Source organism: Schistocerca americana, chromosome 1 (assembly GCF_021461395.2).
Source record: "Schistocerca americana isolate TAMUIC-IGC-003095 chromosome 1, iqSchAmer2.1, whole genome shotgun sequence".
Classification (NCBI taxonomy): Eukaryota; Metazoa; Arthropoda; class Insecta; order Orthoptera; family Acrididae; genus Schistocerca; species Schistocerca americana.
This window is the reverse complement of record NC_060119.1, coordinates 931,985,339-932,000,973: the sequence shown is the minus strand read 5'-3', so window position 1 is coordinate 932,000,973 and position 15,635 is coordinate 931,985,339. Positions and strand designations below refer to the sequence as shown.

At 42.3% G+C, this 15,635-nt stretch overlaps 1 protein-coding gene across 5 annotated transcripts in view; it reads left to right on the top strand.

Moving 5' to 3' along the window:
• Positions 1 to 15,635, top strand: part of LOC124615405 (calcium-transporting ATPase sarcoplasmic/endoplasmic reticulum type) — a 92,421-nt gene that overhangs the window by 16,411 nt on the left and 60,375 nt on the right. For all 5 annotated transcript variants that reach the window (XR_006979789.1, XM_047143279.1, XM_047143288.1 and 2 more), the window contains exon 3: positions 14,706 to 14,723. Coding sequence is in view for 4 of the 5 variants with exons in the window: in XM_047143279.1 (XP_046999235.1) it covers positions 14,706 to 14,723 (18 nt within the window). In the remaining variant the exon portion in view is untranslated. The remainder of the gene's footprint in view (positions 1 to 14,705; positions 14,724 to 15,635) is intronic.

The window sequence follows — 15,635 nt, the reverse complement described above, 5'->3', positions numbered from 1 at the left end:
CTCATCCCTGGTTCTTACCCTTAGTTCGTAATTGTGGGAAAAGTTGCTTTTGTGGGAGTAATTTGCCTGTCAAATTTACCCACTCATTGATTGTGCACGCGATTGCAGTCATTTAGTTCACAATCTCTTCTACAGTGTTAATCCGTGATTAGCTTTTATATTAATTGTATATTTTGTGACAACTTCTTACAGAAGGCTGGACGAAACTGGTTGGTAATTTCACGTGTGGGTTGTTTATGTGAGAACTAGAAAAGTCTCCAATTCACACCTCTACTTGGTAGTATAAAGTTCCTTCAGCGGTGATGACTGTTTTAAGTTTATTTGAACGAATTATTTTTCTTTTATTGTCGTTAACAAGTTAAATAACGTCTAAAGCTACGGTCACAACATGTCAACTGTAACCAAAGAAAAGTGCTGTTATTTTCTTAGTCCTCCCTGAACGAACCTCTATGTTTTTGTTTCATCGTGAAACATAAAAACTCTTTATTGCTGATTAGTTTGTGACTCGTATGATTGTATTGAAGGTTTGGCTCCTGTTAAGATGTATACGTATTTGCATTTCCATGGTCGAATTTTTTTGAGTATTTCCTCACACCAATCGACACGAACCTGTATTTGGTCTTCTGTCAAATTGTTCGCGATCCATCAGGAGCAGATCTTCTGTGTACTTAAAAATGTTGGGAACGCCCAGCGATGTCCCTATCTCACTGTAAGTTACATGCCGAATATTTTCAGTCATGTTGTGCACAGCAGCATTGTGTTTTTTTGGAACAGCAGCCTATTTTGGTCGGCATCGACGAAATTCGTCGCTGACCCTGATGAATCGCTGAAAGCCTATTGTAAACCGTCTTTTCTGAATGTGATTGATTACCAATATTTGAACGAAGCAATTAGAGACATTGTCGTTGAGATACGCCGTTACAAAAAATCGTAAAAATCACCCAACGAGAGCCTTCATGTTAAAGTTCAGTTTTTTCCTCAACACTTTTTTTAAATCCTCAATGTAAGCAGACTACTCAGTCAATTTCTGAGCAGCCATTGTTTTAAACATAAATGTCAAAATTTAAACCAATGTTAATGCTACACCTAATGGCCCCATCCTGTGGCCGTCCGTAAAAACAGAAAGCAACTTTCGTACGAAGTGCAGTGGTAACAAAGCTCTTATACCAACCATGTGATGATATGTTTCTGACAGAGGAAAATTTTCATATTAATTCCACTTAAGTATGGCGAGTGACGAGTTAGTCGGTCCTGGACATGACGTGAGCCGAGCAGTATCTGGGGGACTTTCTTTAAAAAGTAATATAAATTATTGTTTGCGGAAGCTTTCAGACAGTAATACAAATATTCCTAAATTAGGCGAGGTAAACCACGTACGGTTGTTCAACTACCAGGCGGCTGAGATAATCGAGACTTTAATACACTGTGGCACTCTTATTTACTTTCGTCACTATCTTGAATGTCGCCCTGTGCCCTTGCTTAAGTAGCAGCAACTCGGGCGCTAAGACTCGTTGTCGCTTCCTTCACGAACTCTGAAGTTCGTGATTCGGACTCACCTTAGGTCGGATCGCTTTTTTTTTTTTTTTTTTTTTTTCATAAAAAATTAGGTTTTGATATTCGACTTTTACCAATATTATACTGGAATCCATTCGGACCGGAGCACTCTCTTGTCACTGAACTTATAGTAACGAAATTGCTTGATTGCAAATTATTGATACGACGAAATATAATGTATGCAGGATGTGCGGCATGGGCTGGTCTTGGCGCTTACGACCCTCCACGGCCGGTTGGGCCACACTACCTGCGCAGCCCAGCCCCAAGGCCAGCTGCGAGCGTCCAGCGTGGCACGGCTCTGACCTAGAAACTCGCTTAGCCGTCCAGGAATGAATGGCACGCCCTGCCCGGGGGGCTTCTCGTCGCCCATACTGTACCATGTGTCTGAAGGCCAAGAGCGTGCACGTGCCACGCGAGAGTCTTGTGTATATACGTACTCTGCCCAGTTAAAACGGTAGAGGCTACTCGCAGTTGCTCGACAGTACCTGTTTGAAATGTTGCCAAAAGTTAAAAAAAATTGCTCGAATGATTTAAGATGTCAGGAATGCATATACCTGACACCAAATCAAGAATCCTATACAAATGTGGGCCTGAAGATCCATCAGTTTGGGTTATTGGTGATGGAACACTTTTGAAAACTTCTGAAGTCGGACATTCATAACGAATGTTCAGATCGCCATCCGCTTCGACATATTGGCGTGCACTGTCGGGAACTTTCAACTGCCCGCAGACGCTTTCTAATAGTTTCGTACACCTTGATGACATCTACGAGAAGCGACTCTACCAAGGAATGTTGGAATCATCTACAGCAGGGATGTTTACCTGAGCCAAATTGGAAGAAAAGTATTTTTGGGCTGCACATAATATAGTTAACACTAACGATGATCACTGAGAAAGAGAGAGAGAACGGGGTAGACCAATGAGAGACTAGCATCGTGTGGTGAGAGTTTCAAATTGAAAATATTCAGTTCATCATAACTTTATGTAAACGGAAATTCATTGCTCTTTTCCCCGATCCCGTGATAGATACGGTCTTCCTGGATTGCATTGATACTTACTCTTTGGGCCGCATGCGGATCGCGGGTTGGATACGCCTGCTCTAAAGCATTTGCTGAATGCACCATGGGTAATATTTCAAAAAATTGTGAAACGTGCAAGACATGAAACTTTTTCTTTCCTATCTGCCTGTCAAAATAACACTATTCAGTGTATATCGAAGAGTGAGACGGAAATGTATTTGAGCCTCTCACTCATGAGAAACACGCTTCCTCTTATATGAACAACCAAGTTGTGTAGCTAACCCGCAGTGTTATTCCGATTGACTTCCATGTCGACAGCACGTGTAAGACATAGTGGAAGAACGCGTGAACGTTCCAGATAGCAAAAATCCCAGCATACACGTTAGTCTTAACGGCTATTCTGTGATTTTACCCGTAGAACTTTCCTCCGTCCTCAGATGTGCTAATGCATACATGTACAAGCGAAAGCGAAAGACACTTACACCTTCGTTGTGAGTTTCTGACTCAAGAACTTAGTTAAATGTCCTTTGACTAAAAAGCGAAATATTTCGAAAATGTGTTTATACGCGTTTTTTACCTTTTTATGTGATATTCCCACCCCAAAATTTGTCAAGTGTTTGACACACACCGTAAAGCTGTTAAAATACTTGCACACTATCTTCCTTGTATTACAGCTTTTTCTGCACGCGGGTCGACATGCCATAAACAACAAAGCCATCAAAAACGTTGTTTATATACAACAATGAACATACAAGAATATACACTTTTCCTCCCCAGGCAGGTTAAGCGATGCGCTCGTCTGTTGTCTGCTCCCTCGGAAAGATCGGCTGCTGTGTTCGTTGAGATGTCTTTACTATCCAAACGCTCTAGACGTTGGATGGATGGCAGTGCGCGGCTTTCGTAGAAATCATTCTTAATGGCTTTCGCTCCTGTAGCCGCTGAAATTGAGGTACACTTATTTTAGTTGTATAAAGTCTTTGTGAAGCTTAAAAAACAGCGCATTCCTTTCAGATTCTTGACATGTCACACGAAAGAAACAAGATTCTTAGTAAGGATGAAGTTGTGAATCAAATGTTACTCCGATTCTCGCAGTTAGCAATTTGGTTTTTCCGTTCCGTTCCAACCTTCTTGTACCGCCAATCTATTCTAACAGGTAGCAAAATGCGACATTTAGTACCAGTTCAAACTTAACTTGTGTGTGTGTGTGTGTGTGTGTGTGTGTGTGTTTGTGGGGGGGGGGGGGGGGTTACAGCACTGACACATCACGTACCGAGTTGTTTATTAAAGCCGTTTTTAATCATGAAATATATGCAAGAATCATCATTTCAGAGAGCTCTGTAGTAAAACAAAGACCTTTAATGGGTAGAATCGCGTCAACTCTGGATCTGAACGTACTGAGTTCATTACTGTTTCGCTTGTTAATCGATAGTGCCTGAATACCATTCCGTGAATAATTCGTAGCGTTGAGAATATCTAACGAGATGCTTAAGGCAAATTTTTCCTCGAATCTCGTGTATTCTACGTTTAAATTCGATTTTGAAATTAGGCTTATCAAATGACGCATTTTTTGGCGGAAATGGCTTGGGACAGGCCGATCGTTTGTTGACTGGAGCGGCCCTACAGTGTGTTAGTTTAGTGACTTAAATACGTCATTTTCGTTGTCAGATAATTATTTCTCTTATTTATTAGTGCATAATTAACCAGAGAAAATTTAAATAAGTGAGATGCACTTTCCTTAACCACTTCACTGCTAAATTTATATTGCATATATTTGGAAAATAAAAGGTCATTACAAAAAATTTTAAGCTGACAAATTTTGAAAATCGATCAAGTGGGACATGAACCTAACTATATCATGTTGTCATGTGAACCTAGGATTTTTAGGGTTAGATTTTTAATTTACTATTATTATTACAGGATTATGCAATACAATGATTAATTAATAACATCTTGTGTTCCTGTCATCCTTCACCAAGCCTCTTTATCCAGCGCATCTTCCTTGTCGATGCTGCGATGTTCCGTTACTCCATTTATGTGGTCTGTCCCAGAACGTCATGGTCTGCCGGGTGGTTTCCATTCATAAACCTTCTTTGGCCACCGATGATCTGGCATTCTCATCGTATGCCCATACAGTTTAATGATTTTCTTTCAATTGTATCAATCATTGTATCATTTGTTTTCATTCCAGCTCTTACTTCATTAGTTTTCCTTTCAATTTTTGATATTTTGGCCCTCCTACGCAAGTTCTTTTGAGAACTGCATTTAAGATCCATAGTTCTGATCCATAGAATAGCACTGATTCAACCATTATCTTACCTACTCTTTTCTTATTGCTGTTGGAAATATTCTTTTCCAACCAAAAAGAATTCGTGCACCCTAACATTTTTTCTGTTTTTCTGTATTCTATATTTAACTTCTGTGTGGCCCAATCCATTTTTATCAGTATGTGCCCCCGAGATACGAAGCGTGTTTTTTAAGTAAGGGCCGTTTGAACATAAGTACACAACGAAAGGTTATTTCAAAAAAGTATTTTCAGAAAGTACATACTTCACTCTATTTTTCGACATAGTTGCCAAGTTTGTTCAAACACGTATCATACCTCTCAACCAATTTTAAAATATCCTCTTCATAAAAACTTGCCGCGTGCTCCGATAAGAGTTCACTGCCGTTTTCACGTCGTCATCATCATTGTAACGATTGCCACTGAAGAGTTGTTTGAGGTGGAGGAACAAATGGTAATCGCTTGACGCCAGATCAGGACTGTAGGGTGGGTGGTCTAAAACTTCCTAGCCAAAATGTCCAACAAATAATCGCGGGTCTGACTTGCAGTGTGAGGTCTTGCTTTGTCATGGAGGAGGACAATTCCCTTTGTCAGCATGCTGCGTCTTTTGTTTTGAATCGCTCTGCGTAGCTTTCTCAGGGTTTGGCAGAATGCTTCTGCATTGATAGTGGTTCCTCGTTCCATGAAGTCGACCAACAAAACGCCATGCCTATCTCCATTCCATGCTCTGTTGCTTCGATTCGGGCGTGATATGCGAAACCCATGTTTCGTCTCCAGTTACAATCTGACTCAAGAAGCCGTCACCTTCTTCGTGATAATGCGTCAAGAACTTCATCGCACACTCAAATCTTTGGTTTTTGTGGCCCTCTGTTAGGAGTTTCGGGACCCAACGGGAGCACAGTTTCCTAAACTTTAGGTTTTCAGAAACAATGTTGTAAAGCCGGTACACGACACACGCGCTCGTTGCGGTATGCGCGCGAACTACTGTCTACAACAAAACGGACCTTACTTAAAAAAAAAAAAAAAAAACACGCCTCTTATTTAAATTTCTCTCCTGCCTCGTAAATGCTTTGCCATTGATGTGTACTTCAGATTTAGCATGATTATTCACCACCAGATATTCTGTTTTTTAATTTTAGAATGATTGTATTAGGTTGGCAATTATGGAAAGAAGTATAAAAATCATCATGGAAACACATTTATTCTCCTGACAATGAAAGCCATAACAATTGAAGATGGGTCTGACACACACACACACACACACACACACACACACACACACACACACACACCAATGTTTTCTACATTCTATGAAGTTTTCTAATTGCAAATTATTTACAAACCAGCAGAATTACTGAGATGTGTAGTAGTGTTTCAGGATAATGTCTACGATGAATCAGACAGCACAGATACTTCAGATGTTCATAGAATGGAGAAGATGGTGATTCGATCTAATTTTCGTGAAACAAACGCACTGTGCCACCTCCAAACATGCGCTGCCCCATTCGCTCGCTCAGTCTTACATACACTGAAGCGCCAAAGAAACCGGTATAGACATGCTTTTTCAACTACAGAGATATGTAAACAGCCATAAAACGACACTGCGGTCGGCAACGCCTATATAAGACGAAAAGTGTCTGGCGCAATTGTTAAATCGGTTACTGCTGCTACAATGGCAGGTTATCAAGATTTAAGTGAGTTTGAACGTGGTGCTTTAGTCGGCGCAAGAGCGATGGAACACACACATTTCCGAGGTAGCGATAAATTGGGTATCTTCCCGTACGACCGCCGGCCGAAGTGGCCGCGCGGTTAAAGGCGCTGCAGTCTGGAACCGCAAGACCGCTACGGTCGCAGGTTTGAATCCTGCCTCGGGCATGGATGTTCGTGATCTCCTTAGGTTAGTTAGGTTTAACTAGTTCAAAGTTCTAGGGGACTAATGACCTTAGCAGTTGAGTCCCATAGTGCTCAGAGCCATCTTCCCGTACGACCATTTCACGAGTGCACCGTGATATCAGGAATCCGGTAAAACAGCAAGTCTCGGACAACGCTGCGGCCAGAAAAAGATCGTGCAAGAACGGGACCAATGGCGAGTTAAGAGAATCGTTCAACGTGACAGAAGTGCAACCCTTCCTCAAATTGTGCAGATTTCAATGCTGGACCATAAAGTGCCAGCGTGCGAACCATTTAACGAAACATCTTCGATGTGAGCTCTCGGTTCCGAAAGCCCACTTTTGTTCCCTTGACGACCGCACGACACAAAGCTTTACGCCTCGCCTGGGCCCTCGACTCCGGCACTGCACTGTTGATGACTGGAAACGTGTCTAGTCGGACTAGTCTCGTTTCAAATTGTATCAAGAGGATGGACGTGTACGGGTCCTGTACGGGTATGGAGACAACCTCATGAATCCATGGACCCTCTATGTCAGCAGGGGCTGTTCAAGCCGGTGGAGGCTCTGTAATGGTGTGGGCGTGTGTAGTTGGAGTGATATGGGACCCCTAATACGTCTAAATACGACTCTGACAGGTGATACGTACGTAAGCATCCTTTCTGATCACTTGCATCCATTCATGTCGATTGTGCATTCCGACGGACTTGGGCAGTTCCAACAGGACAATGCGACATCCCACACGTCCAGAATTGCTACAGAGTGGCTCGAGAGACACATTTCTGAGTTTAAACGCGTCCGCTAGCTACCAAACTTCCCAGGCATGAACATTATTGAGCATATCTGGGATGTGGGGAACGTGCTGTTAAGAAGAGATCTCCACCCCTTCGTTCTCTTATGAATTTATGGACAGACCTGTAAGATTCATGGTGTCAGTCCTCTCCAGCACTACATTAGTGGAGTTCAGGCGTCGTCTTGTTGCGACACTTCTGCGTGCTCGCGGGGGCCCTACGCGATATTAGGCAGTTGTACCAGTTTCTGTGGCTCTTCAGTGTATATCCGCCTTGGCTCATAGTACTTTTTTTTTTGCTTCTTCAGGTTCCGAAAGCATCTCGCTACGTGCTAGCACTAGACGGATAAGAGATATAGACGTCTCAAAATTGAAAAGTACATATGACTTTGGTGGAACTTATGAAACCCATCTACCACGAAAGGGTTAAAAGGCGCCCCTGCTAACAAAACAGTTGAATAATTTACGCTGAAGTTATGTTATTTTGTTGATGACTGGTTTAGAACGGTCCCCCAGTGACCCGTCACTTTGAAAGCTTGATTGCTGGCCCGCGGTTGCTCGTAGGATTCGGTGTTGTGTTTCCTTATCAACCGATTTTGTCACTGCATGTACAGGGTGTTTCAAAAATGACCGGTATATTTGAAACGGCAATAAAAACTAAACGAGCAGCGATAGAAATACACCGTTTGTTGCAATATGCTTGGGACAACAGTACATTTTCAGGCAGACAAACTTTCGAAATTACGGTAGTTACAATTTTCAACAACAGATGGCGCTGCGGTCTGGGAAACTCTATAGTACGATATTTTCCACATATCCACCATGCGTAGCAATAATATGGCGTAGTCTCTGAATGAAATTACCCGAAACCTTTGACAACGTGTCTGGCGGAATGGCTTCACATGCAGATGAGATGTACTGCTTCAGCTGTTCAATTGTTTCTGGATTCTGGCGGTACACCTGGTCTTTCAAGTGTCCCCACAGAAAGAAGTCACAGGGGTTCATGTCTGGCGAATAGGGAGGCCAATCCACGCCGCCTCCTGTATGGTTCGGATAGCCCAAAGCAATCACACGATCATCGAAATATTCATTCAGGAAATTAAAGACGTCGGCCGTGCGATGTGGCCGGGCACCATCTTGCATAAACCACGAGGTGTTCGCAGTGTCGTCTAAGGCAGTTTGTACCGCCACAAATTCACGAAGAATGTCCAGATAGCGTGATGCAGTAATCGTTTCGGATCTGAAAAATGGGCCAATGATTCCTTTGGAAGAAATGGCGGCCCAGACCAGTACTTTTTGAGGATGCAGGGACGATGGGACTGCAACATGGGGCTTTTCCGTTCCCCATATGCGCAGTTCTGTTTATTGACGAAGCCGTCCAGGTAAAAATAAGCTTCGTCAGTAAACCAAATGCTGCCCACATGCATATCGCCGTCATCAATCCTGTGCACTATATCGTTAGCGAATGTCTCTCGTGCAGCAATGGTAGCGGCGCTGAGGGGTTGCCGCATTTGAATTTTGTATGGATAGAGGTGTAAACTCTGGCGCATGAGACGAAACGTGGACGTTGGCGTCATTTGGACCGCAGCTGCAACACGGCGAACGGAAACCCGAGGCCGCTGTTGGATCACCTGCTGCACTAGCTGCGCCTTGCCCTCTGTGGTTGCCGTACGCGGTCGCCCTACCTTTCCAGCACGTTCATCCGTCACGTTCCCAGTCCGTTGAAATTTTTCAAACAGATCCTTTATTGTATCGCTTTTCGGTCCTTTGGTTACATTAAACCTCCGTTGAAAAACTTTGTCTTGTTGCAACAACACTGTGTTCTAGGCGGTGGAATTCCAACACCAGAAAAATCCTCTGTTCTAAGGAATAAACCATGTTGTCTACAGCACACTTGCACGTTGTGAACAGCACACGCTTACAGCAGAAAGACGACGTACAGAATGGCGCACCCACAGACTGCGTTGTCTTCTATATCTTTCACATCACTTGCAGCGCCATCTGTTGTTGAAAATTGTAATTACTGTAATTTCGAAAGTTTGTCTGCCTGAAAATGTACTGTTGTCCCAAGCATATTGCAACAAACAGTGTATTTCTATCGCTGCTCGTTTAGTTTTTATTGCCGTTTCAAATATACCGGTCATTTTTGAAACGCCCTGTATACACACTGCAGAGCCTTTTTCTCGAATAACTCTTCGCCCTAGTTACTGGTGCTTCATTTGTATGTGCGCTTCTTGTGTGTGTGTGTGTGTGTGTGTGTGTGTGTGTGTGTGTGAATAAAATGATCTAAGCAGATTTATTTTCTAGTCGGTTAATGGAAACTTGAGCATCTACTTACTAAGCGTTATGCCTTATTTAAGATGATTGCGTGGGGAGCGCGTCACGTTATCGCTATTGCTATAGCACTGATATCCGTGCGTCTGAGCGCAAAGTTAATTGATGGCCGTGATAAGGGAAAACGACGTATCGCGTCGGCAGTATGGGCAGCGGTTCGCCGCCTTGTGTAGGCCGCGCGCCCGTGCCATCGATCGTGAACCGTTCACTCGGCTGGCTGGCGCTCCTCGCCACGACCTTTATTTTTAGGCGGTGCGCTCCGCAGCTCGAGGCACGCTGCCTATCATCGCGTGCTCTCTGCCTTGTGTAGGGCAGTCGGCCTACCTGTGGCACTGGATGGCTTCTGATCATGCAGATATCAGCAGGAGACACTTGCACGTAAAATATTGTACACCACTAGCAGCATCCTCCTTCCATTCCAATGTGATAAAAGAAGAGCGGTGACATTTGCGCTGCCGGACTGTCGAAAAGTCTCAGGCTTTATTTTACAGGTCGGTTTTGCAAGAGTATTTGTAATTACACACGTGCAAACAATGGAAAAATGAATAAGAATTTTGACTTGTTGATCGTCTCAGATGGTCATGCGTGATATTTCTGCAACTGACAGTTTTCATTGCTACAACAGCGCTTCCTGATGACATCGGATCTTGTTTGGTTTTGGTTCGCTAGGCTTCTTACTCTCTGTACACGCTGAAAAAGGGATGCATTATGTTCCATAATTGGATGACCTGGAACTAAAATGGTCTGTGCAGTTTTCTAAATAATATAGTTTCACGATTGATAATTTACACAATCGTAGGTGATCTATGGAGCGTTCCTCCCAGCAAGTATCCCCAGGTTGTGAAATTACTGGTGTAAAATTTTGATTTATAGACTATTATTAATTAATTTTGTTTTATTGCGTTTTGTAATGGCCAACTTAGTTACAAACCATCCAATAGTCACTGTGTTAATTTTCCACAATAGATGTGTACCTCGCTTTCTATAATTTTACAAAAAATCCGAACTTTGAAAATCTGAGGCAAAAAAAGCGCTATAATAGATATTATATGGTATTTGTTACCTCAATTCTTCATTAAAAACTGATCTGTAAGCCAGCGTCACACATTGGGCATAGTCATTCTTAAAATACAAGGTGTCGCAGAAGCCTTTCCTTGATTTACAGACACGTATAAGGCAGGAAATGACATATCTTTTATGTTGAAGTGCAGATAACATATTCAAGTTTTTGTGTACTCACACACACCGTTAATAAGTTTCGACGTATGTACCTTTCCCCGACGTGTCAGTTGACAATACCTTTCAAATTAAATGTGGCCTCACCTGAAAAAAGGACGCGTTTCATATAGGCATCATCTTCCTCAATCTCATCCTGCATTTCAACAAAAAAGTCATAACGAGCGCTGAAATCTGTTGGTTCGAGGGACTGCACGCTCTGGATTTCGTACGCACGCAAAAGAAGTTGTTTATGTAGGATGTGGTGCACTGATGTCTTCGTAATCTACAACCCACGTGAGTCTGCGGACTGTCTTCGTGAGACCTCATAAAGGCGTCTCTGTCTGAATTGTTTGCGCACTAGGTCCAGGCCTGCCTTTCCTAGGGAGATCACAGACGCTTCCTGTTCCCTTATACTTAGCAGATCACATCTTTATGCCTTTAACATATGGCGGCTGTCTGTTGTGCCGTCTGGAATTTTCTGTGAGCTGTTTTTGGTAGCCGTTTCTCCGTGTATCAGACGACACACTGGACATTCTCGTGGTTTGAGTATCTGTTGCTTATAAATAGTGCCCTATCCATTGTTATTACGTCACGGTGAATTGTAGCAAACAAAGTGACATTAAGTATGTATATATACACAAGAACATGAATATGTTATACGCAATTCAAGATAAAAGTACTTGTCTGTGTGTCATATTTTGTGCCTTGTAAATATTTGTAATCAGGGAAAGACATGTGGGAGACCCTAACTACTTCGTTTCGTCACATAATCAGACTTTCATTACAATAAGCGGTCCACTTTATGAAATAGTTCGCAAATAATTACGCAAACTGCCAGCAGTACCAAAATTATGATCCTCTGTAACCTGCTCGCCGTAAGATCCTCTGTAGATTATTGCAGCCGCCTTCTGTAAGCTGTTTTTTGCACCTAGTCGGCCTGATAATTTTACAGCAAAAAGCAAGCGTGTTTGGCCTCGTTCTAATAAAGTGCTCTGATGTGACCGGAAGCAGATTTCACAGTCGTTGACGGTCTGCTGAACACGTATGAACAGAAGAGCCCCCGATCCTGCAATAGTTTCACCACATTCTCCAAAAGGAGCGGAGAGTGTCACAACTTACTACGTGGACCAGCGTAATGTTCTTCAATCCTGCCCTAGGTTTCTCCAAATTATTCAACGACGCTGTGGTTGCAGATAACTCATGTTTGATGCTATTAACACTCTGACTGGCTGAATTAGATCGATTTATTGTTTAGCAATTCGGACTTCAGTCTGTAAACAAGTCACCTCAATTTTGGGCACGGCCTATACTGTGTTTATTGAAACAACTCTTCAGACATAAGGTTGTAGCTTCTTTAAATTTGTGGTTCCATCTGTTTTGAATGGAACGGACGATGGGTAACGAACCTGTTAACGTCAGTTCATTCACTTGCAAAAGTACCTACAAGTGAAAGTAACGTGAAGCCCAAAATTATCCTCTAAATCCCGTGATATTACAAAGGGCATCCTCGTGTTCATTGTCACGCACTACGTATCTCGCTCTAAATCCTATAGCACAGCGAATTCTCTTCTTCAAAATATGCTGTGTTTTATGCCGAACTGTTCGCATTGTCATCCAACCTATCAGTTACTTAGTGAATATTTCCTGGAACTGAATAAATCTATATGCGAAAATGGTAAATTTCGAAAGTCGTTCCCTCCCATTGCTACTCGTAAAACGTCAGAAATACACACCATGTAAACGATGGCTAACGTGTTCATTAACTATGAAGAGACAAAGTCTTGAAAGTCTGGCGAGGGCCTCAGTAGACGATTGCCACTGTGTTTGTGAACCTTATCAAAGTGCAGGGTGAGATAACAGATCCAGTACAAAAGGACAGATAGCCTTGTAACTCATTTGTTCATATGGTAGAACGACGTTCCTGTAATTGGAAAGAATGCCCACATTACTTGATTAACTCACTTTGGATCTTTGAGAAATTGTGGATGCCCCAGAGAAGACAACTAATTTGAGCGTGTTCGCGCTGAGCACACGATACTGTTACTAATGAACTTCACCTTCCAGTATGTAAGTATGGGAACGACAGATCTAACGATATCTTCATTAGGAATTGAGTCCTCATCCCATTGTCGGAGAACTGTCATTAAGTCAAATGCCCGTAATTTGTGAACTGATTCAAATCGTCTATTTTGCCCTTTAACGTCTTGCATGACACAAGTTCATCTGAGGATAGCAGTATTCCCATTGGTAATGAGTGAAGTAGAACAGAATCGCTTAAACAGTAATTTGCAATCATAAGACGCGTTGATTGTATTTTAAGTTACCTAAATTGTTCTAGTCCATCTCTACGTGGTACCTTTTCAAATCTGAGTTGACGTTTACTCAACGACGGTTAGTTTTATTTGTACTTAGTGCGAACAGTAATAAATTTTGTAAGAATTCAGTTAGCAGCGTGTTCCTAAGTGTTCCTACACGTTTCCTGTTTTCCTCGTCCGCGATATATTCCAAGCAGCCTGGGAATTTATAAATAGAAAAGTATCGCTCCCAATATACTTCTGATTGGTGCGCGTGGAGAGTGTAACAGGTGGTGGAAGCATTACTGTGGCTCATCGAAGCCTGCTAGTATGCGGAACAGGCGCTGCTCAGGCGATTGCGTGCCGCACTTCCCCTAACGGGGCCCAGAACAGCCTGTTGACGCACGCTACGAGGCAGCGCGCCTTTTACCGACAATTTATTCGTAATGTTGTCGTCGATAAGGTCTGTGCACGTAACGCGGTCCGTCACTTGTTGCTTGTCCACTTGAGGCAGCACGTCACGGGGCCAGTGTGCTTTGTAGTCATTCACAACTCTACGTTTATTCTTTGTCTTGCGACTCCGTTGGCCAAGTCAGTGCGCAGAGGTCTAATACAGTGCCGAGAGAAAAAAAAATACGCCTCATTCAACATGTTTTAAAGTGACGTGGGATCATCAGTATTTCGTAATTAGATTGATCGATTTTGTGTTGAAGAATACGAATGTCACATGGAATGCTCGCTCACCAAATGAGTATCACATACGCACACAACTCCGTCAGTCCAAACAGTTTCGAGACTAGAGTAATAAATAAATAAATAAAAACAGAACAGTAGTTAAGGTGGTGCTTTTAATTCTTCGCTTGTTCTTCATAGTCTGCCCCTCACTTCAGTACAAAGCACAGAACGTTCATAAAACCAGGTACAACTGTCACAAAAAGTAATTCTTTTGGTTGTTCAACTGTCTTGTCATATTGGCTTAAATGCTGATAATGTCGTCAAATTCTTATGAATTTCTACTCTGCGTCGTTTTGTGGTAGGTTAGTATTGATACAATCTCGTCGCATGTGATGATTTTTTTCTATAAATTAATTGTCCGATATGTCATTATAATGCAGCTTAGTAATTGGGAGGTAATCGCCATAACATGGACAATCCATATTAAAATAACTGTAAGGAAACTTTGATGTTTCTAAAACTTTCATGTATCTTACGTGTACTTCTATTTTTTTCTGCAGTACAGATTTTCATAATAGAGCTTGTGAAATTATTGTTTATGAATGCAGATAAATTTGTTCTATGTAATTAATTTCCATGTTTTCTTTGTTTCAGAACTGCCCGCCGAAGAGGGTAAGTACACACCCATCAGATCACTTTCACGTAGAATATAATTTACTGAGCACAGTTGGATAGAAGCCGTATCTTTTACTCGTCGGGAAACGCCTTAGACTCTGGCGCTTACTCAAAAGAGCGAAAATGCCGTTCACTTTCCGAAACCATTGCGTTTAATGTGCCACAAGCAAGTAGCTTGCAGCATAGACAGAGCATCTTAAACATTTATGAAATGAAGGGAAACTTACCTAAGGCAGATCTTTCTGTTCGAAGTAGTCATTATACAATATAACGTTGCTTCTGTTATGAAGAATCAATAATTAATTCACAACTGAAGGCCTTCTATTACGCGTACGCCAAATCACAGTTTGTGACAAAGATTGCATGTTTTGTGACATTATTCATGGACTGTATTGACTAGTTTGTGATGCTTGAACTGACGATGAATTGTGAGAATTACAGTCTTAATGCTCAATTGTACTAGGGGTTGTGTTGCAGTGGGAACGGTGTGGGTGCAGCCGCGCATCTGTACATAAACAGAACAGCTCTCAGTGGCAGCGCACGACGACAACGTCTTTCATTCCTGTTCGTCCAATCTTAATCTGGCCAATGTGATTAGTGACGATTATAGTGACGACGTAAGTTCTTCTTGGTGTTGTACCGCGTCATTATAATTAAAATATTTTGTAAAAGCTATTAAACCAATGTTTAGAATGTATTAAATGGCGTTCCTCAGAACAAGACTCGTTTTGGAGGAGAGAGAGGCCCCCAATTCATTGCAGATTATCGGTCTCAGTGCATCATATTTTTGAAACTTCATTGGCCCTAGAATAGTCTAGCCATGGTGAAAGGCAGTGGGTAAGAAAGACGAGGGTAAGAAAGACACTATCCAGTTTGTCAGCGATTGGCGACAATGTGCAGATCAGCGCT